The sequence below is a fragment of the Sminthopsis crassicaudata genome, chromosome 2 (genome assembly GCF_048593235.1).
Source record: "Sminthopsis crassicaudata isolate SCR6 chromosome 2, ASM4859323v1, whole genome shotgun sequence".
Taxonomy (NCBI): Eukaryota; Metazoa; Chordata; class Mammalia; order Dasyuromorphia; family Dasyuridae; genus Sminthopsis; species Sminthopsis crassicaudata.
The window spans coordinates 216,896,558-216,922,675 of record NC_133618.1 but is presented as its reverse complement, the minus strand read 5'-3'; the positions used below and the strand labels follow the sequence as shown (position 1 = coordinate 216,922,675).

Sequence of the window (26,118 nt, the reverse complement as noted above, 5' to 3'; positions counted from 1 at the left end):
TGCCATACATCCCTTCTGAAACACTTTTATCACAGCTATGTTCAGCCTTCTCAATGATACTTTCAACAAAGTGCCTATTAGGAGTTCAATTCTTAACTTTCTGAGGAATTCTGATAACAGGATTCTTATATTTTACCTTCTTCCCTCCTTTTGTCTTCTCAGGAGAAACATAAACTCAGACCTAAGAAAGCTCTTGGCTGGCTCCAAAGGAAAAGTGATTGTAGTAAGACTTTCTTAAAAAGGGGAAAGTTGAAGTTACTTGCTGCCATTATAGAGCACTGAATTTGGAGTCCTCTAGCTCCTATTTTAGCACTATCCCTGCCAAACTACATTGTTTTTGATTACTAAATACATATTTATGGATATGTAGACATAGACACATACATATATGTATACATATTTGTTAACTTTATATGTTACATATAATTATTCTTTACCCCATTACAATGTAATGTAAACTTTTTGCATGAAGAGACTATTTCATTCTTTATATTTGTCTATCTAGTGTCTAACATAGTACTTGGAGCATAAAAGATTCTTAATAATTCTTATTAGATGATATTTATTAATTTAGCAATCATTTATTAAATCATTACTTTGCTGGTCTTGGTAGATGTGAATCATTTTAGTATAAAATATTTGGGAATATATCTACCAAAGGAAAGTCAGGAATTATATGAGCAAAATTACAAAACACTTGCCACAAAAATAAAGACAGATTTAAATAATTGGAAAGACATTCAGTGCTCTTGGATAGGCCGAGGGAATATAATTAAGATGACAATACTCCCCAAACTAATCTATTTATTTAGTGTTATACCAATCATATTCCCAAGAAACTATTTTAATGACCTAGAAAAAAATAACAAAATTCATATGGAAGAACAAAAGGTTGAGGATTTCAAGGGAACTAATGAAAAAAAAAATTAAGTGAAGGTGTTCTAGCTGTACCTGATCTAGAACTATATTATAAAGCAGCAGTCACCAAAACCATTTGGTATTGGCTAAGAAATAGACTAGTTGATCAGTGGCATAGGTTAGGTTCACAGGGCAAGATAGTGAATAAAAATAGCAATCTAGTGTTTGACAAACCCAAAGATCCTAAATTTTGGGATAAGAAATCATTATTTGACAAAAACTGCTGAGAAAACTGGAAATTAGTATGGCAGAAATTAGGCATGGATCCACATTTAACACCACATACTAGGATAAGATCAAGATGGGTCCATGATTTAGGCATAAAGAACGAGATCATAAATAAATTAGAGGAACATGGGATAGTTTACCTCTCAGACTTGTGGAGGAGGAAGGAATTTGTGACCAAAGGAGAACATTATTGATCATTATTGATCACAAAATAGAAAATATATCAAATTAAAAGGCTTTTGTACAAATAAAACTAATGCAAACAAGATTAGAAGGGAAGTAACAAATTGGGAAAACATTTTTACAGTTAAAGGTTCTGATAAAGGTCTCATCTCCAAAATATACAGAGAATTGACTCTAATTTAAATGAAGTCAAGCCATTCTCCAATTGATAAATGGTCAAAGGATATGAACAGACAATTCTCAGATGATGAAATTAAAACTATATCCACTCATATGAAAGAGTGTTCCAAATCACTATTGATCAGAGAAATGCAAATTAAGACAACTCTGAGATATCATTACACACCTGTCAGATTGGCTAAGATGACAGGAATAAATAACGATGAATGTTGGAGGGGATGTGGAAAAACTGGGACACTGATGCATTGTTGGTGGAGTTGTGAATGAATCCAACCATTCTGGAGAGCAATATGGAATTATGCCCAAAAAGTTATCAAACTGTGCATACCCTCTGATCCAGCAGAGCTACTACTGGGCTCATATCCCAAGGAAATACTAAAGAAGGGAAAGGGACCTGTATGTGCCAAAATGTTTGTGGCAGCCCTTTTCATAGTGGCTAGAAGCTGGAAGATGAATGGATGTCCATCAATTGGAGAATGATTGGGTAAATTATGGTATATGAATATTATGGAATACTATTGTTCTGTAAGAAATGACCAACAGGAGGAATACAGAGAGGCTTGGAGAGACTTACATCAACTGATGCTGAGTGAAATGAGCAGAACTAGGAGATCATTATACACTCAACAATGATACTCTATGAGGATGTATTCTGATGGAAGTGGATATCTTCAACATAGAGAAGAGCTAATCCAATTCCAATTGATCAATGATGGACAGAATCAGCTACACCCAGAAAAGGAACACTGGGAAATGAGTGTAAACTGTTAGCATTTTTTGTTTTTCTCCCCAGATTATTTTTTTATCTTCTGAATCCAATTCTTTCTTTGCAACAACAACAACAAAATTCGGTTCTGCACATATATATTGTACCTAGGATATACTATAACATATTTAATATGTATGGGAATGCCTGCCATCTAGGGGAGGGGGTGGAGGGAAGGAGGGAAAAAATTCAGAACAGAAGGGAGTACAAGGGATAATGTTGTAAAAAATTACCTATGCATATGCACTGTCAAAAAAGTTATAATTATAAAATTAATAAAAAAGATCTGAATCATTTGATGTTCAAAATCCTCCAAGTAAATACTAAATAAATAGGGGGATTAAAATCTGTGTACAGTTCCCCATTCAATGTCTAATCCTATATCCTGCTATATACTTGCTCCACCATTGAATGCAGACTTAGATTGTCCTGTCACTTGTTTGTTTAGGGTGAGCAATAGAAATTAACTTGTTTGGTTCTCCCACACACACCATTGTTAAGTTCAATTCAATAAACATTAATTAAATGCCTATCATAAGAACATGCAAAAGATGAACATACTAAGGGAGACTACAAGGATGGCAGGTGCAATAGAAGGAAGGAGAGGTTGATATCTGGCTATTTGATCCCAGAGGACATAAATAAGAGTAATAAGTGGAAGAGGCAGAAGAGAAAATTTTAATTGAATTTAGATAGGATAAACTGCCCTAACAGAGCTTTCAAATGTGAAATGGACTGCCTCAGGAAGTAATAGCCTGTTCATCAGCAGAAGTCTTCAAGTAAAAAGTTTGGATGATCATTTGTTGAGGATGATTCAAAGAGGATTCTTATTCAGATGCAAGTCAAAAGAAATAAGGTCTCTTTTGTTTCCCATTAGTCTGTGATTCTCTATAGAGCACTGTATCAGTCATTAAGGATCGAAAGAAAAGTAGTCCTTGCCTTTAGAGAGAGCAAGCTTATATTTCATGATATATATACATATATATGTATATAGAGAGAGATATATATAGATATAGATATAGATATACATACAGATAAATACAAGGTAATTTGAAAAGAGAGACATTAAAACCTGGGGAAATGAAGAAATAGGGGATAGGAAAAGATTTAATGGAAGATTTAATGGATGAGGTGCCAGGTCTTCAGGAATAAAAAATAAAAGATTTGGAAAGGCAGAGATGAGGAGACAGTACATTCCAGATATAAAGAAAGCCTGTGCAAAGATACCAAGTTAGGACATGGAATGTTGATTTCATAAGACAGTTAGTGGACCCATTTAACTAGAATGCAGAGTTTTAAAGAGAACACAAAATAAGGCTGTAAACCAGATTGTAAAGAATTAAGGAGTTAAACTCTGGGGACCAAGTTGTGGTTTGTTTGTTGACTTCCCTGTGACTTAGGAAGGTCATTTTGGCAGCCGTGTAGGGTTAGATCAAAGAGACTAAAAGCAAAGAGACCAGTACAAGTGAGAAGTGATAAAGTCCTGAATGAGTATGGTTGCCATTTGAATAGAGAGAAGGGGACAGAGGAAAGAGATGTTGTATAAATAAAATTGATGGCACTTGTAAATTTATTGGATATGGGGATAGGGGGAATAAGAGAGAGAAAGACTCAAGCATGACTTGGGAGAATGTCCTTTCAGAAATAGGGAAATTTTGAGAATGAGGGGACTTGAAGGAATAAAGAGAAACTAATAAGTTATATATTGAAACTATTAAATTTTAGATACCATTAGGACATCTAGATGAAGATATCCAGGTTGGCATTTAGCAAAGTGGGACTGGAATTCAGAAGAAAAAATACAGGTAGATATGCAGACATGGGAATCAGATTCAGGAATAATTGATTCCATGGATAGAGATAAGATCACCAAGGGCAAGAGCATAGAGAGAAAAATGGGCTCAGACCATAGTTTTGGAGGATACTTATATTTAGAGTATGACAGTTGGATGGTAAACCAGAAAAAGAAAGTATGAAGAAGCTATCAGAGGAGTAGGATGAGAATCAGAAGTAGGACATAGAAAGCAAGGAAATAGAAATTATCTGGGCAGACCAAGGAAAACATAGTCAAATACTAAATGATCAAGGAAGTTAGTACTGAGAAAAGGCTGATTGGTTGGTAAGATCATTTTTTTTCAGAGATGAGTTCTACCATTCTGCTGATAGAACCAAAACCTATATTAAAGAGTTTGGGAAGTAAATAGGTGTTATGAAAGTAGAAACAGCAAATACTGTTGGTTCTTTCTAGGATTATGGAATATGGGCAGGAGGTCAATTGCCTGAATGTATGAGAGAGTCAAGTAAAAAGTTTTTTCTTTGTTTTAAGAATTGGTGTAACCTGGCCATATCTGTAGACAGCAGTGAAGGGTCCAGTAGATAGAAAGAAATCTGTGATGGGAGAAAGGTAATGATTAATGGAACAAGCTCTTGAAAGTAATGGAATTAAGCAAATAAATACATGGGTTCCCCTCCAGTTAGCAAAAGAATCAACTTTTTTCTCTGAGACTGGAGTAAGCTTTCAATCTAGAAAATTCCAATGCTTCATACTCTAATTAAATGAATGAATAAAGATATAAAGCAGTTTTTGAGATATAGTCAAAGCCAAAAATAGACATTTTTATGCCCAAAATATTGGCTACTGGTGAGAAAAAGAACTACAATGCTGAAGAAGAAGAAATTAAATGAGAATAAAACCATTGCTGCCAATATCACAATGGAAGGTAAAGGGAGGAAAGGAATTGGGATTGGGAATTTAGGGGTCCTCTTAGCCCCTTCCAAATTACCCATCTTTAGGTGAAGCTCCAAGTTCTACCCTCATTATAATTTTTGGCCTCGATATTCTCAGCAAAGAGAGATCCACAGGCAAGGAGGGAGGCATTAAGAGGCTGGAGGAGAGAAAGGGAGTTTGAGACAGTCCCCCCCAAGGGAGCTGGAAGTAGTCAGTCAGGGAAAATTAGAGGGTTGTGCTGGAGTAATGAGGGCTCAATTAAGATTTAAACGAATTTTTCATGGACCTCATTAACCATGAGGAGAATTGAATCTGATTTCCTGAATGCATACACACACATACACTCCCACTCCTACTCACACACACACTAATACTCACAAATACTCATTCACACCCACACACTCACACACACATACACACTCACACTTTCACACAAACACTCCCATTCACACTCACACACACACACACTCACACATACACACACTGACATTCACACACACACTCTCATACTTATGTCCACACACTCACACACTCATTCTCATTCACACACACACACTTATACACGCATACACACACACTTTCACACACACACACACACACTCCCATTCACACTCACACACACACACTCACTCACACATACACACACTGACATTCACACACACACTCTCATACTTATGTCCACACACTCACACACTCATTCTCATTCACACACACACACTTATACACTCATACACACACACTTTCACACACACACACACACACACTCCCATTCACACTCACACATACACACACACACACACTTATACACTCATACACACACACACACTTACATGCACACACACACACACACACACTCCACATTCACACTCACACATACACACACACTCACATGTTCAAACAGATTCCAGGTGGAGCCCTGCCATGATGCAATCTAACTCTCAGTCTCCTGGGGGAAGAAGGAGATGCCAAAAGAAGGCCTCAACTCTGGCTGAGCTCTCATCAATGAAATGATGAGATCTCTAAATAATTGTACTAGAATGAGTGGAAGCTTTAACTAATTGCTCTTCTTTAAGAGGAAGATTATTAACTGAAGTAAAAATTAACATATTTAATTTTTCCTCACATAAATGAGAACTTAAACATTTGTCTGCACATGCACTCACTAGGATCAATCACCTGTTCTACAGAGCCTGGAAGGGTAAAAATAATATGCAATATTTGTGTGTGTGTGTGTGTGTGTGTGTGTGTGTGTGTGTGTGAGAGAGAGAGAGAGAGAGAGAGAGAGAGAGAGTGCATATGTGTGTGTGTGCATACACAGACATATATACACAAATGAGTATTATATATACATACGTACATGTATGTGTGTGTATAAAATCTCCAATGATGGACCAAAGTCTATTTATTTATTTATCTATTTACAAAGCATATACAGGGATAATTTTTCCAACATTGATCCTTCCAAAACCTTTTGTTCCAAATTTTCCCTACTTCTCCACACCCCCTCCTCTAGCTGGCAAGTAATCCAATAAGTATTAAATATGTCAAAATACATGTTAAATCCAATATGTGTATATATATACATATATATATATATACATACATATTTATACAGTTATCTTGCTGCACAAGAAAAATCAGATCAAGAAGAAAGGAAAAGAAAAACTGAGAGAGAAAACAAAATGCAAGAAAATAACAACAGAGAGTGTGAGAATGCTATGCTGTGTTCCACACTCTGTTTCCATGGTTCTCTCTCTGGGTGTAGCTGGCTCTCTTCATCACTGCACAAGTGGAACTGGTTTGAATCCTTTCATTGTTGAAGAGAGTGTCCATCAGAACTGATCATCACATAGTCTTCTTGCTGCTATGTATAATGATCTCTTGGTTCTGCTCATTTCACTCAGCATCAGTTCCTGTAAGTCTCTCCAGGCCTCTCTGAAATAATCCTGTTGGTTGTTTCTTACAGAACAATAATATTCCATAGCATTCATACACCATAACTTATTGAGCCATTCTCCAATTGATGGGCATCCACTCAGTTTCCAGTTACAAAATTACAAATTACAAAAAAGGCTGCCAAAAACATTTTTGCACATGTGAGTCCCTTTCCTTCAAGATCTCTTTGGGATATAAGCCCAATAGCAGCAATGCTGGATCAAAGGGTGTGCACAGTTTGATAACTTTTTGAGCATAGTTCCAAACTGCTCTCCAGAATGGTTGAATTCATTCACAGTTCCACCAACAATGTACCAGTATCTCAGTTTTCCCACATCCCCTCCAACATTTGTCGTTATCTTTTTCTGTCATCTTAGCCAATCTGACAGGTGTATAGTGCTATCAGAGTTGTCTTAATTTGCATTTCTCTGATCAATAGTGATTTGGAACACTCTTTCATATGATTACATATAGTTTCAATTTCTTCATCTGAAAATTGTCTGTTCATATCCTTTAACCATTTATCAATTGGAGAATGGCTTGATTTCTTATAAATTTGAGTCAATTCTCTACATATTTTAGAAATGAGGCCTTTATCAGATCCTTTGGATGTAAAAGTGTTCCCAGTTTGTTTCCCTTCTAATCTTGTCTGCATTAGTTTTGTTTATACAAAAACTTTTTAACTTAATACAATCAAAATGATCTATTTTGTGATCAATAATGGTCTCTACTTCTCCTTTGGTCAAAAATTCCTTCTTCCTCCACAAATCTGAACGTAAACTATCCTATGTTCTTCTAAATTGTTTATAATATTTTTTATGTCTAGATCATGAACCCATTTTGACCTTATCTTGGCATAGGGTGTTAGGTATGGATCTATGCTTACTTTCTGCTATACTAGTTTCCAATTTTCCCAGCAGTTTTTGTCAAATAGTGTATTCTTATTCCAAAAGCTAGGGCCTTTAGGTTTGTCAAATACTAGATTGCTAGACTATTTTGTTCTGTGAACCTAACCTATTCCACTGATCAACTTCTCTATTTCTTAGCCAGTACAAAATGGTACTGCTTTATAATATAGTTTTAGATCTGGTCTGTACTAGGGATTTTTTCAAATGCTTTTTCTGCATCTATTGAGATAATCATATGGTTTTTGTTAATTTGGTTATCAATATAGTCAACTATGTTAATAGTTTTCCAAATATTGAACCAGCCCTGCATTCCTGGTATAAATCTTATTTGGTCATGGTATAGTATCCTGGGGATGATTTTCTATAATCTTTTGCTAATCTTTTATTTAAGATTTTTGCATCAATATTTATTAGGGAGACAAGTTGATAATTGTCTTTCTTTGTTTTCATCCTACCTACTTTAGGTATCAGTACTGTGTCTGTGTCATGAAAGGAATTTGGTAGGAGTCTTTCATTCCCTATTTTTTCAAATAGTTTATAATAGTACTGAAGTTAATTGTTCTTTAAATGTTTGTAGAATTCACATGTAAATCCATCTGGTCCTAGGGATTTTTTTTAAGGGAGTTGATTAATAGCTTATTCTATTTCTTTTTCTAAAATGTAACTATTTAAATAATTTATTTCCTTTTCTGTTAATCTGGGCAATCTATATTTTTGTAGGTATTCCTACATTTCAATTAGGTTGTCAATTTATTGGCATAAAGTTGAGCAAAGTAACTCCTAATAATTACTCTAATTTCTGCTTTATTAATTCCCTTTTCGTTTTTGAGCCTAACAATTTGATTTTCCTCTTCCCTTTTTCTAATCAAATTAACTAAAGGTTTATCTATTTTGTTGGTTTTTTCATAAAACTAACTCTTAGTTTTATTTATCAATTCAGAAGCTTTTTAGTTTCAATTTTATTGATCTCTCCTTTTACTTTTAGAATTTCAAGTTTGGTATTTGATGAGGGGGTTAAATTTGTTCTTTTTCTAGCTTTTTTTAGTTGATTTAGTCATTGATCTTTTCTTTCTCTATTTTATGCAAGCAATCATTTAGAGATATGAAATTTCCCTTTATTACAGCTTTGGCTGCATCCCACAAATTTTGGTATGTTGTCCCATTTTTATCATTCTCTTGAATGAAATTATTGATTGTGTCTATGATTTGCTGTTTTACCCATTTGTTCTTTTTTATGTTACTTTTATTATTATTATTATTATGACTTTTTATTGACAGAACATATGCCTGGATAAGTTTTTACAACATTATCCTTTGCACTCACTTCTGTTCCAACTTTTCCTTTGCCTCCCTCCACCCCCTCTCCTAGATGGAAGGCAATCTTATACATGTTAAGTATGCTATAGTATATCTTAGATACAATATATGTGGGCAGAACCGAACAGTTCTCTTGTTGCACAGGGAGAATTAGATTCAGAAGGTAAAAATAACCTGGAAAGAAAAACAAAAATGCAAACAGTTTACACTCATTTCCCAGTGTTCCTTCTCTGAGTGTAGCTGATTCTGTCCATCATTGATCAATTGGAAATGAATTAGATCTTCTCTTTGTCAAAGATACCCACTTCCATCAGAATACATTCTCATACAGTATCATTGTTGAAGTGTATACTGATCTCCTAGTTCTCCTCGTTTCACTCAGCATCAGTTCATGTAAGTCTCTCCAAGCCTCTCTGTATTTATCCTGCTGGTCATTTCTTACAGAACAATAATATTCCATAACATTCCCAACCATTCTCCAATTGATTTGCCTCCATTCATTTTCCAGTTTCTAGCCACTACAAAAAGGACTGCCACAAATATTTTGGTACATACAGGTCCCTTTCCCTTCTTTAGTATTTCTTTGGGATATAAACCCAGTAGTAGCACTGCTGGATCAAAGGGCATGCACAGTTTGATAACTTTTGGGGCATAATTCCAGATTGCTCTCCAGAATGGTTGGATTCATTCACAACTCCACCAACAATGCATCAATGTCCCAGTTTTCCCAGATACCCTCCATCATTCATCATCATTATTATTTTTTTTTTTTGTCATTTTAGCTAATCTGACAGGTGTGTAGTGGTATTAATTTGCATTTCTCTGATCAATAGTGATTTGGAACACTCTTTCATATGAGTGGAAATAGGTTCAGTTTCATCATCTGAGAATTGTTTGTTCATATCCTTTGACCATTTATCAATTGGAGAATGGCTTGATTTCTTATAAATTAGAATCAATTCTCTATATATTTTGGAAATGAGGCATTTATCAGAACCTTTAACTGTAAAAATGTTTTCCCAGTTTGTTGCTTCCTTTCTAATTTTGCTTACATTAGTTTTGTTTGTACAAAGGCCTTTTAATTTGATGTAATTAAAATTTTCTATTTTGGGATTGATAATGATCTCTAGTTCTTCTTTGGTCACAAATTCCTTCTTCCTCCACAAGTCTGAGAAGTAAACTATCCTATATTCCTCTAATTTATTTATGATTTTGTTCTTTATATCAAATCATGGACCCATTTTAATCTTATCTTGGTATATAGTGTTAAGTGTGGGTCCAATCTCTGCCATACTAATTTCCAGTTTTCCCAGCAGTTTTTGTGGAATAATGAATTCTTATCCCCAAAGTTGGGATCTTTGGGTTTGTCAAACACTAGATTGATGTAGTTATTGACTATTTTGTCTTGTGAACCTAACCTATTCCATGATTAACTAATCTGTTTTTTAGCCAATACCAAATGGTTTTGGTAACTGCTGCTTTATAATATAGTTCTGGATCAGGTACAGATAGGACACCTTCATTTGATTTTTTTTTTTTCATTAATCCCTTGAAATTCTCCATCTTTTGTTTTTCCATATGAACTTTGTTGTTATTTTTTCTAGGTCATTAAAATAGCTTCTTGGGAGTCTGATTGGTATAGCACTAAATAAATAGATTAGTTTAGGGAATATTGTCATCTTTATTATATTCACTTGGCCTATCCAAGAGCACTTAATATTTTTCTAGTTATTTAAATCTGACTTTATTTGTTTGGAAAGTGTTTTGTAATTTTGCTCATATAATTCCTGACTTTCCTTTGGTAGATAGATTCCCAAATATTTTATGCTATCGTCCGTTAGTTTGAATGAAATTTCTCTTTGTATCTCTTGCTGTTAGATTTTGTTTGGTAATGTATAAAAATGCTGAAGATTTGTGTGGATTTATTTAGTATGTGCAACTTTGCTAAAGTTATGAGTTATTTCTAATAGCTTTTTAATAGAATCTCTGGGATTCTCTAAGTATACCATCATATCATCTGCAAAGAGTGACAGTTTGGTTTCTTCGTTACTTACTCTAATTCCTTTAATCACTTTCTCGAATCTTATTGCCGAGATTAGCATTTCTAATACAATAATGAATAACAATAGTGATAGTGGGCAACCTTGTTTTACTCCTGATCTTACTGAGAAAAGTTCCAGTTTTTGGCCATTACATATGATGCTTACTGACAGTTTTAAATATATGCTCCTGACTATTTTAAGGAAAAGTCCATTTATTCCTATCCTCTCAAGTGTTTTTATTATGAATGGATGTTGGATTTTATCAAATGCTTTTTCTGCATCTATTGAGATGATCATATGGTTTTTGTTAATTTGGTTATTGATATAGTCAATTATGCTAAGAGTTTTCCTAATATTGAACCAGCCTACATTCCTGGTATAAATCCTATTTGGTCATAGTGTATTATCCTGTGGATTATTTTCTGTAATCTTTTTGCTAATATTTTATTTAAGATTTTACCATCAATATTCATTAGTGAGATTGGTCTATAATTTTCTTTCTCTTTTTTCAACCTATCTGGTTTAGGTATCACTACCATATCTGTGTCATAAAAGGAGTATGGTAGGGCTCCTTCAATCCCTATTTTTTCGAATAGTTTATATAGCATTGGTGCTAATTGTTCTTTAAATGTTTGGTAGAATTCACTTGTAAACCCATCTGGTCCTGGGGATTTTTTCTTAGGGAGTTGGTTAATAGCTTGTTCTATTTCTTTTTCTAAAATGGGACTGTTTGGATTATTTACTTCTTCCTCTGTTAATCTGGCAAGCTATATTTTTGAAGGTATTCTTCCATTTCATTTAAGTTCTCAAATTTATTGGCATAAAGATGGGCAAAGTAACTCCTAATTATTGCTCTAATTTCCTCTTCATTAGTGGTGAGTTTTCCCTTTTCATTTTTAAGACTAACAATTTGATTTTCTTCTTTCCTTTCAGATTTACTAAGGGTTTGTCTATTTTATTGTTTTTTTCATAGAACCAACTCTTAGTTTTATTAATTAATTAATTATTAATTAATTCAATAGGTTTTTTATTTTTAATTTTATTAATCTCTTCTTTTACTTTTAGAATTTCAAGTTTAGTGTTTGTCTGTGGGTCTTTAATTTGTTCCTTTTCTAGCATTTTTAGTTGCAAGCCCAATTAATTGACCTTCTCTTTCTCTATTTTATGCAAGTAGGCCTCTAGAGAAATGAAATTTCCCCTTATTATCACTTTGGCTGTATCCCACACATTTTGGTAAGACATGTCATCATTGTCATTTTGTTGGGTGAAGTTATTAAGTATGTCTGTGATTTGCTGTTTCACCCATTCATTCTTTTTTTATTATTAATTTTATAATTATAAATTTTTTTGACAGTATATATACATGAGTAATTTTTTATAACATTATCCCTTGTATTCATTTTTCCAAATTTTCCCCTCCCTCCCTCTACTCCCTCCCCTAGATTACAGGCAATCTCATACATTTTACATGTGTTACAGTATAACCTAGATACAATATATGTGTGTAAATCCAATTTTCTTGTTGCACCTTAAGTATTGGATTCTGAAGATATAAGTAACCCGGGTAGATAGACAGTAGTGCTAATATTTTACATTCAATTCCCAGTGTTCCTTCTCTGGGTGTAGTTGTTTCTGTCCATCATTGATCAGCTGGAAGTGAGTTGGATCTTCTTTATGTTGAAGATATTCACTTCCATCAGAATACGTCCTCATACAGTATTGTTGTTGAAGTGTATAGTGATCTTCTGGTTCTGCTCATTTCACTCAGCATCAGTTCATGCAAGTCTCTCCAAGCATTTCTGAATTCATCCTGCTGGTCATTTCTTACAGAGTAATAATATTCCATAGCCTTCATATACCATAAATTACCCAACCATTCTCCAATTGATGGACATCCATTCATCTTCCAGTTTCTAGCCACTACGAAAAGGGCTGCCACAAACATTTTGGCACATACAGGTCCCTTTCCCCTCTTTAGTATCTCTTTGGGATATAAGCCCAGTAGTAGCACTGCTGGATCAAAAGGTATGCACAGCTCGATAACTTCTTGTCACCCATTCATTCTTTAGGATGAGATTACTTAGTGTCCAATTACTTTTTGGTATATTTTCTCATAGCCTCTTATGGAATGTAATTTTGATTGCATTTTTCTTTCTATTTAGCCTACCCTTTCCCTTTTTGCTTTCCCCTACCACTTTTCTATAAGGTGACAGAAGTTTCTCAGTGAAACCAAATATATCTAATATATATAATCTGATGAGACTAAGATTCACACAATATTCATCACACTCCCTTCTTTCCCTCAATTATAATAGCTTTTCTTTGAATTGTCCTGAGATGTAATTTCTCTTATTTTACCTCCATTTTCCCCTTTTTTCTATTACAATTCTCTTTCCACTTCTAATTTCTTTTTTATATTGTAACAGTAAAATGAGATTATCCATGTATTCTTTATGTATACCCATAACAGAAATAGTTCTCAAGAGTTTTTTTTTTTTTTCTTTTTGCCTCTTTATGTTTCTCTTGAGTTCTATATTTGGAGGTCAAATTTTTTGTTTAGCTCTGGTCTTTTCATAAAAAATAAATGGAATTGGGGCAGCTATGTGGTGCAGTTGATACAGCACCAACCCTGAAGTCAGGAGGAGCTGAGTTTAAATCTGGTCTCAGATACTTACCACTTCCTAGTAGTGTGACCCTAGGCAAGTCACTTAACCCCAATTGCCTTAGCAAAACAAAACAATAAATAAGTAAATGGAATTCACATGTTTCATATATTGTCCATCTTTTTCCTTGAAAGAAAATACTCAATTTAGCAGGGTAATTTATTCTTGACTGCATTCCAAGTTCCTTTGCCTTTCGGAATATCAGATTCCAGGCCCTTCAATTTTTTAAAGTGGAAGCTTCTAGGTCCTGAGTAATCCTTATTGTGGTTCCTTGGTATTTGAATTGTTTCTTTCTGGCTGTTTATAATGTTTTTTCCTTGGTCTGATGGTTCTGAAATTTAGCTATGATATCCCTTGGAATTTTAATTTTGGGGGTCTCTTTCAGGAAGCATTCAGTGAATTCTTTTATCTTCTGATTCTATGACATCTGGACAGTTTCCTTTGATGATTTCCTCAAAAATAATGTTTAGGCTCTTTTTTTCATCATGGATTTTAGAGAGTCCAATAATCTTTAGACTGTCTCTCCTAGATCTATTTTTCAGGTCAATTGTTTCCACAATTAGGTATTTTACTTTTTTTTTTTTTTTTTTTTTTTTTTGGTTTTGCTTGACTGATTCTTGTTATCTCATTGAGTCATTCATCCCCATTTGTTCAATTCTGAATTTTAGTGAATTATTTTCTTTATTTTTTAAATTTCTTTTTGTAATAATCCAATTGAATTTTTAAATGAATTGTTGTGTTCTATGGAATTTTTCCTTTTCACAAATTCTGTTTTTAAGGAATTATTTTCTTTTTTCATTTCACAAATTCTATTTTTAAGGAGTTATTTTCTTTTTCTATTTCACAAATTCTGTTTTTCTGGGAGTTATTTTATTTTTCCATTTTATTAAACCTATCTTTTAATGCCTTTTCTAAACCCTCTTGCAAAGTTTTCATCTCCTTTCCCCATTCTCTCTCTCTCTCTCTCTCTCTCTCTCTCTCTCTCTCTCTCTCTCTCTCTAAAATTGAGCCCTTTATTCATAACATTTTATGATTTCCAAGGTGTAAATTCTCACAGTGGAAATATAACAACTGAATCTTAGGACTAGCTCTCTTTTAAGATCCTTTTTAATTTCTTCTAGGAGAGCCTTGTGTGATGGGGATCAGGTTATATTACCTTTTGGGGTTTCATCTAGAGACAATCTGTCTTTAGTTTCCTCAAGTTTTTATATCTGTTCTTCTCTTTCATCATAGAGGCTGTCTATCATCAGAGTTCTCTTTACTTTTTCACTCAATTTTTTTAAGTTAAGGTCTGCTTTTAGGGAAGGGGAGGTTTTCCAAGCTTCCTCTACAAGCAGCAGCTTACTCTATAAGCAGCCTCCATTGTGCTGGGTCAGTGTTGACTCACTACCATTGCTGGATGGGTGTTTCCATGCCCCATGAGATTCTGGCATTTGGGGGTTCAATATTAACCTTTGTGTTTAAGTTAGATGTTTTCCAGGTCAGAGTCACCAACTCTGCTGCTATAGATTCCTCCCCAGAGATTCTCCACTCCGCAGAGTCTGTACTGCCCCACAGAGTCCACACTATCCTGTGGAGTCCACACCACCCCAGGACTCTGCCCTGTTTGCTCTGGTGTTTGTGCTAAGCAGCTTGTGCTTTGCTGCCTCCCTCCTGTTTCCAATTGAAACAGACCTTTTCTGGCGATCTTTGAAATTATCTTCTGCTGGTAATTTGTTGCACTCCCAATATTTGTGGTTTCTACTGGTCCAGAGCTAATTCAGAAGCTGCATTTGCTTAATTAGTCTGAAAATTGTAGGAGAAGGTCAGAGAGAAACATGTGTCATCTCTGCCATCTTGGCTCCACCTCATGATAATTTATTCTTGACATTTGTTCCAGTTGTATGAGCATAAGGGCATGATAATAATTCCTTAAATTAATTCAATGATTAGACAGTGATCAGGAAATTTATGAGGCATAAGGTTTCACTCAGATACACTGAAAATGGTTCTCCACTTATGGTAGGATTTGGACAAAGATACCAGAGATTGCTAGGAGATCTGGTTAAACTGAGCATGAAGCACAGAATTTTCCAGATTATAAATAAGTTGAGGAAAAGGAGAGGGCTAAATTCTAAGCTGAAGGAGGGCATTTAACCAGAACAGAGGCAGCTTGTCACATACAAGTCTCAGTGAAGCCCAAATTACCAGAGAGAAGTAGAGAACCTGCTCTCTAAGTTGATAATGTGAAAAATCACCCTCTGAACTCAACCTTCTTAAGTGATAACATTCTTGACATTTGTTCCAGTTGTATAGATATAAGGGCAGGATAATAATTCCTTAGATTAGTTATGGTCAGGAAATTTATGAGGCATGAGGTTTCGCTCAAATGCACTGAAAATGGTTCTCCACTTATGGTAGGATGGACAAAAAGATACCAGAGATTGTCTAGGAGATCTGGTTAAACAGAGCATGAATCATGATGTTTTCCAGATTATAAATATTTAGGAAATTTGAGGTAAAGGAGAGGGCTAAGTTCTAGACTGGAGGAGTGCATATAACCAGAATAGAGGCAGCTTGTCACATACAAGCCTCAATGAAGCCCAAATTACCAAAAAGAAATAGAGAACCTGTTCTATAAAATATATTAACTAAAATTATTACCAAGGTGCATAAGAAAGACTGAAGAATCTATAGTAAATGCAAATAAATATGCAAATCTATCTTAACCTCATGGGAACGTGATTTCATTATCTGCAAAATGAAAAGGTTATAAGACCAGATGAGCTATAAGGTCCCCTCCAGTTCTAAATATGATGAACTCATTATATAATCAGCTCCAGATCCTTTTTCTAATGGAAATACTAGAGGATAATATTTGAAATATGGCATGGCTTTACTCCTTCATATCATCCTTAAAAATTAAGAATGGCCTCCAAATAACTTCATGTCCATGTGTTACTCATAGTTCCATTACCTCTATTTCTAAATCTTTTATTTTCACTCTCCTGATAATGGATTTAATAAAATTTCTGTTTGCTGGGGGAAATCTTGTTCCCTTCTGTTTACTTTAAACTTTTCTCTCTCTAGAGGAGCCTCTTTCTTCTAGCACTCCAGGAGTCAGTCAGTAAACCTTTGCTCATCTTATTGAGACTGTGTGGATATTTCTCAGCTGCCATTTTTCCATACTCATGAGAAATCATTGTTGTTGTTGTTTTGGAGGGAGGTAAAGAAAGATTGTTTCTTCCCATATGAATTCTCCCTGGCTAATCCACTGTTTTTTTTCCTCTGAAATTTTTTGTTCAATACTTTAAAATATCTAAAATTTCATTACTACAGAAGCTCTTAACTGCTATAGATTATACATCTTTTAAATCTTAGTATGTTGACAGCTTCACATGTTTCTATGGCCCAAAATAAATAAAATAAAATAATTATCTGGCATTCAACCTTGTAGACCTTCTCTAGCTCTCTATATGTTCCTCTTGAGGGTCAATGACAAGATCTGCCCTCCTTTAAACAGACTCATGGTCAGGGAGGAAGAGGAACAGAAATTTCCCATTGGGCTTTCTATTCCTTTTTCTGATATTGTCTGAAGTTTTAAAGAGCCTTGTTGGCCAAAGCAGTGTTAACAGATTTTAAATTTTTTGTAAAAATTTAAATTAGAAATTTTCATAAAAGATTACAGGAATATACCACAAAAATCATGTATTTTGACCAGGCTAAATTTATACCAGGAATGGAGGGTTGCTTCAATATTAGGAAAATATAAACAAAATTGACGATATTAATGACCAAACAACAAAAGTTATATGATATCATTAGATGTGGAAAAAGCTTTTTTAAGAAAAAAACCACCCAATCTTATTAAAACAACTAAAAAGCATAAGAATAAATGGAGCTTTTCTTAAAACAATAAGTAGTATCTGTCTAAATTAAGAAGAAGCATTTTCTTCAATGGGGATCAATTCAAAACCTTTCCAATAAGATGTAAGGATGTCCATTATCACCATTATTTTTCAATATTGTATTAGAAATATAACTACATAGCAATAAGAAAAAAAAAGAAATTGAAAGAATAAGAATAAACAAATAAATAAAACCACCACTCTTTGTAGAAAATATGATGGTATATTTAGAAAACCTTAGAGAATCAAAAAAAAAAAAAAAAACAATAGAAACAACAATTTTAGCAAAGTTATAGGACAAAAATAAATTCACAGAAATCAATAGCATTTCTATATATTACCAATGAAACCCAGAAGGAAGAGATAGAAAAAGAAATTCCATTTAAAATTGCAGATAGTATAAAATACTTGTCAAGAAACACACAGGAACAATATGAAAACAATTAAAAAACACTTTGTATAAATAAAAACAGATTTAAATAATTAGAGAAATATTAATTGCTCATGGTTAGGCCAGCAACATGATAAAAATGGCAATATTACTTAAATTAATTTGCTTATTCTATGCCATATCAGTGAAACCACCAAAAATTACTTTATAAATATAGAAAAAAATAAAAAAATTCATCACTAGAAATAAAAGATCAAGACTATCAGAATCAATGAAAAAATGTGAAGGAAGAAAGCCTAGCAATACCAGGACTCAAACTATATTATAAAGCAGTAATTATCAGAACAATTTGGTACTGGATAAGAAATAGAGTTATCAATGGAGTAGATTGCATGTATAATTCATATCAAATTAGATTAGGTATATAATATTAAGCAAAATTAATAATTAGGTATCAAGAAGCAAATGAATACAGTAGTCTAGTGTTTGATAAACCTAAAGAACCCAGCTACTGGAGCAAGAGCTCATTATTTGCCAAAAAATGCTAGGAAAAGTAGAAAGTACTCTAACAGAAACCAAGTATAGATTTCAATATCAGGTCCAAATGGGTAAGTAATTTAGACATAAAGCATGATACCACAAGCACATTTGGAGTGCATGGAAGACATTATAGATGAGGAAACTGAGGCAGATAAGATCATATAACTAGTGAGGGTTGGGATCACATTTGGGTCTTTCTGTCTCAGACTCAGTGTTCTATCTACTGATAAGTAGTAGCTTACCTAAGAGTACACACACACACACACACACACACACACACACACACACACACACATTATACATCATGGAATGCTACACCTTGGGATCAGATCAAGTATTGTAGGAAGTTCAGAAAAGTAGATTGATGAACCTGAAATACTTGGGAAATACTCCATAGAAAGACAGGCTCTAAGATGCATCTTGAAGAAAAGGTAGAAACCTGTTTAGGGATTAAGGATAGCATTCCCAGTGGGAGAAATAGAAGAAGCAAGTGGGCAAAAGTGAAATGTCCCAGTGGGACAGTGAAGAAGTCTATTTAATGATATTCTTGGGTGAGAGTTATCACTTAGTACTAGAATTCATGATTGAGAACAAAAGGAAATCGGGGCTTACTCTAAAATGCCCTCCAGAAGGAGGGAATTCTTGAAGTTTACTTTCATTGGAATTGGTCAAAGAGAGAATAATCTATCTTTCCATACAGGAAAGTAGGGGGAATAGGAATTAGAGAAAGAAGGGGGAGGCAGTGGTTGGAAGCAAAACATTCTTGAGGAATGACAGGTGAAAGGTGAGACAAAATAGAATAAACAGGAGAGAAAGAATAAAGGGAAATAGCAATCATAACTGAAAAAATTTGGAAGCAAGTTTCTTTGATAAAAAACATCATAATGTGAATATGTAGGGAAATGAATCAAATTTGTAAAAATAAAATCCATTTTCCAACTGACAAATGATCCAAAAATATGAGCAGTTTTTAGATACAACAATCAAGATTATTTATAGCCATATGAAAATAAAATTTTCCAAACCACTACTGATTGGAGAAACACAAATTTAAATAATTCTGAAGTACTTTTGCACATGTTGAAGGGGATGTGGGAAAATTGAAACACTAGTGCACTGTTAGAAGAATTGTGAACTAATTCAATCATTATACATTATACAATTTAAAACTATGCCCAAATATTTATAGCAGCTCTTTTCTGTGGGCAAAGCATTGAAAATTGGGGAATGACTAAATAATCTGCTATATGATTGTAATGGAATATATTATAATATGAGAAATAATGAGTTCCATGCTTTAAGAAAACTTGGAGACACTTGCATGAACTGATGCAAAAAACAATGAGTAGAACTAGGAGAACATTGTACAGAGTAGCAGCAACATTGTAAGATGATTAACTTAGCTCTCCTTAGCAATATAATGACCCTAAACAATTAGAAAGGACTCATGATAAAAATGCTGTCCATCGCAAAAGAAAGAACTGATGTTGTCTAAATGCAATTGCAGTAAACTTTTTTTTAACTTTATTTTTCTTGGATTTTTTTACTTTTGTCTTTGTTTTCTTTCATAATATAACTAATATGGAAAAACATGTACATGTATAATCTATATCAAATTGCTTGCCTTGTCAATGAGAGATAGTGAAGCAGGAGGCAGAGATTTTGGAATTCAATTTCTAAAAGGAATATTAAAAGTTGTTTTTACATGTAATTGGGGGCAATAAAATATTAATTTTTAAAAATAAATAAATGAAATGCTCCCCACATTTAGTGAGAAATTTCTAAGAGTTTAAAGAAAGGATGGATAAGATATAATGGGCTAAAATTCTAAAGAGGAAGTCAACAAGGAAGGATGGGACATACTGAAGAATGATATTCTAACGATGCAAAGAAACGTGATTACAATAGCATAGAAAATGCATAGAAACATAGTGAACTAATAAGCCAGTGCTTCCTGATGACTCCTTGCCATCCTGACTTTCCACTCTCAAGTTTATACCTCCCCCAGAAACCTGGACCCAAACCCCTAAAACTCTGGATTCTGATTGGTAAGCATTTACTTTAAGGTTCACTGTGTCCTTTCCAGGAATGGTGGTATAAATTTGACGACTCTTTTCAGAACTTTAGTTGGAAAGCAGAGTGAAAGTAGAAGTCATAAATAAGACAGCATGGCTTGGATATGGTTGAGAAATAATAGAAAGAGTGGTCTGTGAGCATTTAGAAAGAAAATAAAATAGGTCAGGCTAGATTCATCATCTTTTTTGATAAGATCAAAGGTACATTACCATATTGTCACTATATCTAAATTTTTAGCAAATTGACTTGTGGACTAAAAAAAAAAAAAAAAGAATAGATGATAATTCAGTCATGCAGATTCAGAACTGGTGAATTATCCAACCTAAAGAATGGGGCCATGTCAACTTGGAGATAGGCTTTTAGTGCAATTAGCAGGCTATCCTTGGCTCTATGTTAATCAATATTTTTTTCAATGATTTTAGTAAGGGAATAAATGATTTATTCAACAAACCCGAAAATGATAGCTAACATGACAGATGATAGTGTTAGAACCCAAAAGATCACAATAGATTAGAAAAAAGAGCTGAATCTAAAAAAGATAAAATTTAATTTGGAACTTGGGTTCCAAAAATGATCTTGTGAAATACAAGGTTGGGGAGGGCATAGATAACAATGTGAACAAGATCTGATTATGTTATCAGATTGTAGGGTCAGCATGATTTAACATTATTATTTCATAACCAAAAAAAAAAAGCTGATATAATTTTAGATTGTATAGAGAGGCATGCTGCCCAAACAAGAGAGGTGATTATTTTTCTTCAAGTTGGACCATATCAAGAACTCCGTGTTCAATTCTGGCTATCACATTTAAAGAAAGACATTGACAATGCATATATGTAGTTCAGTAGACTTGTTCTGTTTGAATGCAGAGGAGAAAACTAGGAATAATACTGGGGGATTTGAGGGAATTGAAAAAAGGCATATTTAGAATTGAAAAATGGAAACTTTCTAAAAACTAGCAATTGTATAAAAATGGAATGAACTATGGAAGGTAGTGGGTTCCCCTTCATTTGGGGAATTTAGACAGAGGTTTAAAGTCAGGGGTGACTTAGAATGAATTTCTGTTTGAGCATTGTTGGACTAAATGTTTTCTAAGGTCTCTTTTAACTAAGATTCTGTAATTTGATGAACCCCCGGTGCCAGCAGGACTATCCTCTAAGTAGTCATTAAATAGCCACACACACACACACACACACACACACACACACACACACACACACACATATATATATATATATATATATATATATATATATATATATATATATATATATATATATTCATTATTTGTCTAAAATTATTGGTAAAACCAGAGAGTAGTCTGACAGAAATTAGGCGTAGATCAATATCTTTCACTATTTACTAAGATAAGATGAAAATAGATACATGACCTAGATATAAAGAAAGATATTATGAGAAAATTATGAGAAAAATGAGAATATGTTATCTATCAAACAGGAAAACAAGTTAGTAGTAAAGAAGAGATAGAGAGCATGTGAGGTATAATAATTTTGTGAGATGATAATTTTGATTACATTAAATCAAAAAAGTTTTGTTCAAATAAAACAAATGTAGCCAAGATCAAAAAGAAAGCAGAAAATTGAGGTAGGGGGAATTTATAAATAGATTTTCAGATAAAGGTTTTGTATCTCAAATATACTTTGTCAACTCTCTAAGATCTATAAGTCATTCCCACATTGATAAATAGTCAAAGGATATGTTCAGTTGGCTTTCCAATGAAGAAATCAAAACAATTTTAATTTTACAAAAAAATTTTCTAAATCATTATTAATTAAACAAATGCCAATTAAAATAGTCTTGAAATATCCTTTTATACATATCAGGTTGGCTAAAATGATTGAAGGGTATAAAGTGACAAATGTTGGAGGGAATATAGAAAAATTTATTCACTATAGAAAAAATAATTCACTATTGATGGAATTGTGAACTGATCCAACCATTTTGGAAAGAAATATAGAATTATGCCCAAAGAGTTATTGCCTAATCCTTTGTCCCAGCAATACCACTATAAGGTCTGTTTCCCAAGAAGATTGGGAGAAAAGGAAAATAATTTAAATGATTAAATATTTATAGTAGCTCTTTTTGTGGCGGCAAAGAACTAGAAGTTTCAGGGATGCCCTTGGGCATCAATTGGGGAATGACTAAACAAGTAATATATTCTGATAGAATACTACTATGCTATAAGAAATGATGAGTTCTATGATCTTGGAAAAACATGAATTGACTTGCATTAAATAATGAAGAGTGAAATGAGCAGGCCCAAGATAACACTGAATATTATAACAACAATATTTTTTTTTAAATAACATTGAGCAAATAAGTTATTTTGTCTATTATAAATCCCAAATTAACTGCAAAGGACAAATGAAGAAAGATGCTATCTGCATCCAGAGAAAGATCTGATAATTAAAAGTATGTATAGAATAATTTTACATATATATGTATATATCTCTAGATATCTAGATATACATATTTGTGTCTAATGTCAGCCATGGTAGGGTAGGGAAAAATAAGGGGTGGGGGAAGGTTACTTCTGATACCTGAAACTATTATATACTACTTGCTATTCCTTTTCAATATATAACAAAGTTATGATCATCTTTCTTTTATATTCTATTATGTTATAGAAATGCTTGTTTTATTTCTTAAGTTCAGAATAAAATAAATTAAAAGATATAAATAAACTTTAAAAATATGTAAGAGCCAGGAAAAGTAATGGAGCCTTTGAACAGATTCTAGATCCAACTGAGCACTGAAAGGGAAGATACCAGTTCTCTAATACAGGAAAGTTCTAAGGAATTCCACTGGTGACCTGAAAATTATCAAAAAGAATTGAATTATAATATCCTTTTGGACTCTAATATTCTGCTATCGTCTATTTTGCAGTGGTGCAATGAAAGTTTCTTGCATTTTAAGTTAGAGAACTTGGGTTCAAATCCTAGTTTTACCACTTACTCTTTGTGTAACATTGAACAAGCCATACAGCCTCTGTTGTTTAGTTTCCCCATTTTTAAAAGGAGTTGTTTGAACTAGATAATCTTTATAGTCCTTTCCATCTCTATATCTACATCTATATCTACAACTATGGTTTTGTTTAAGAATCATTTTCTAGAAAGTCTAAGTACCAAATTCACAGCGATGCTTCTGTTTCAAACTGGTATTTATCAGTTCAAAAATTTAGTCTCTAGAAATTGATTTGTTAGTATTGAGGCAAGTCAGAGAATTAATTGCATTGTTTATCTATACTTCCTTTCTGCTCATTTTTAGGCATTTTGAGAAAGAACTGAAAAGTGTAGATCAAAAGTTGAACCACTTTTCCTGGGAGGAGCAGTTTTAATCCTATTTTTCACTGAAGATTGTGCCCTTGAGATCATTATCCCCATTCTGTTCAACAGACAAGCAATTTTTAGCTGAATATGAACAGTACACAAATATCCAGATAAAAAGTAGAAAAGTCAGTTGAGAATCACTTATTCCATTGGAAGTCACAAATTCATGGATATTTTTAAAAATCAGATTAATTTTCTCTTTTGAGGGAAATAATGAGTTTGATGCCAACTTCATTCAAGCTCATTTATTATTGCTCCTGCTAAGATAAATGTGGTTACTAATCTTAGTGGCAAGGATTTTATAATTGGATTAAAATAAAAGTAATCCCAATGTAAATTGTCAAAGAGCTCTAAACTTCCTCTATCCTAATCTCATTCTTTCATTGTCTGGCATTAAGGATGACCCATAAGAAGAGAAACCTCAACTGTTGGTGATGTTATTACTTCTCAAGTCTTAGTTTTTTGCTAAGAAGGGTGATCCTAAGTAATGTTAATCCTAATTAAGGTACTATCCAGACTCAAATTTACAACCAAACCAACCAGTTTTACAACTCAAAGGAATTTAATCTGGCCCAGAATTGCAGCTAAAAACACAAAAGAATGAAAAAGCTGATAACCCCACTATAGTTCTAAAAATCAATGTATACAATTCCCATTCAAATGAATAAAAAAAGTTTTTAAAGTTCAAGGTTGAAGTAAAATGGAAAATGCTAAGGATAAAAAGGAAAAGAAGGAGTTAATTAATTGGAAATGAGTAAATTTGAAAACTTGCAGTAAAGTAAGTTTCTTCCTTCAATCGTTTTCAGCCCAGTACTTAAATGGAATTGTAAACATTTGGAAATATCCAGAAATGCTCATATCTCAAACATGAGGACTAATTAGTCTCAACTTGCTGATATACATCATTAAAGGATTAATCATATCTGTACTCAGAGGGACCTCTGTACCTTTTGTGGGTAGAATAAGGGCACTAAAGCATTATAAACATTGTGAGGTAATCACAAAAGATAGTTAGTGAATTCATATCACACATACACACACACACACACACACACACACACACACAATTTATCAAAAATAGCAAGGGACAGCTCCACAAAAAAAAAAAAAAATATTCTAAGCAGAATTTAAATTAGATTTATGTCAAGATAGTTTTTATTTTAATAAGAAAAGTCATTTTGCTTCTATGCCTCAGTTTTTTCATCTGTTAAGTAAAGAGTTCAGAATAGATAGTCTCTAATGTCTCTTCTCAATTTCAATCTCAATTTTATGATCTATAGTTAAGGTAACATATGGTTTTTCCCTTAACCAGAACTGCGTTGGTCTTCCCCCACTTACCTGTGATCAACACAGCTTTCCCATCCACAGGTAACATTTCTTGACTGGATGAATAAGCCAAAGAGATGCAACATGCCATAGAGAACAGAGTCCAACCCCAAAAGATTGATAAACTGAAAAAGCAATAGGCTCCCCATAGGCAGAGCAGTGCCGAGTGAAAGATCACCACTGGGGAGTTCATGGTTTTGCTCTGGCTCTTGAATTTGTACAGAGCTGTTCCTCCTAACACCACAGTAACACTCAAAAGGAGCAGCTCAGGTTCCCAAGAGAAAGGAGTCATCCTTAAAGCCTGGAGGTCATACGTGTCTGTGTGTGTACAGAAGCTTCATGCACCTAAGGCAGCTTAGGCAATGTGAACAGAGGTGAAGGCAGGAAAAAAAAAATTCAACACCTTGAATGGGCATGGCCTGAGCCAAATCACAAATGGGAATGTTTCAAGTGGGTTATCTAAACTCCTGTCTACTGGGATACAAAGGCCAAAGTACTTCCTCTTCCCTTATTCTGCTCCTTCTTGCTCCACCTTTGGAGGGATAACCCTAGCTGGATAATGATTGACAGAGTCAGCCCTAAACAGCAACAAGCCCTAACCCACTTTCCATCCACAGGCTCATAGGACTATGCAACCTCAGTCTGTGAGGTACCTTGGCAAGCTTCTATTCCAACCTCCC

General features: G+C 33.8%; 1 protein-coding gene across 1 annotated transcript in view; it reads right to left on the bottom strand.

Annotated features, from left to right (window-relative positions):
• HSD17B2 (hydroxysteroid 17-beta dehydrogenase 2) overlaps window positions 1-25,890 on the bottom strand; it is a 94,463-nt gene extending 68,573 nt beyond the window's left edge. Inside the window, exon 1 of the mRNA XM_074288229.1 lies at window positions 25,451-25,890. Within this exon, the coding sequence (XP_074144330.1) occupies window positions 25,451-25,730 (280 nt within the window). The 5' untranslated portion in view covers window positions 25,731-25,890. The remainder of the gene's footprint in view (window positions 1-25,450) is intronic.
• Between the last annotated feature and the right edge of the window lie 228 nt (window positions 25,891-26,118).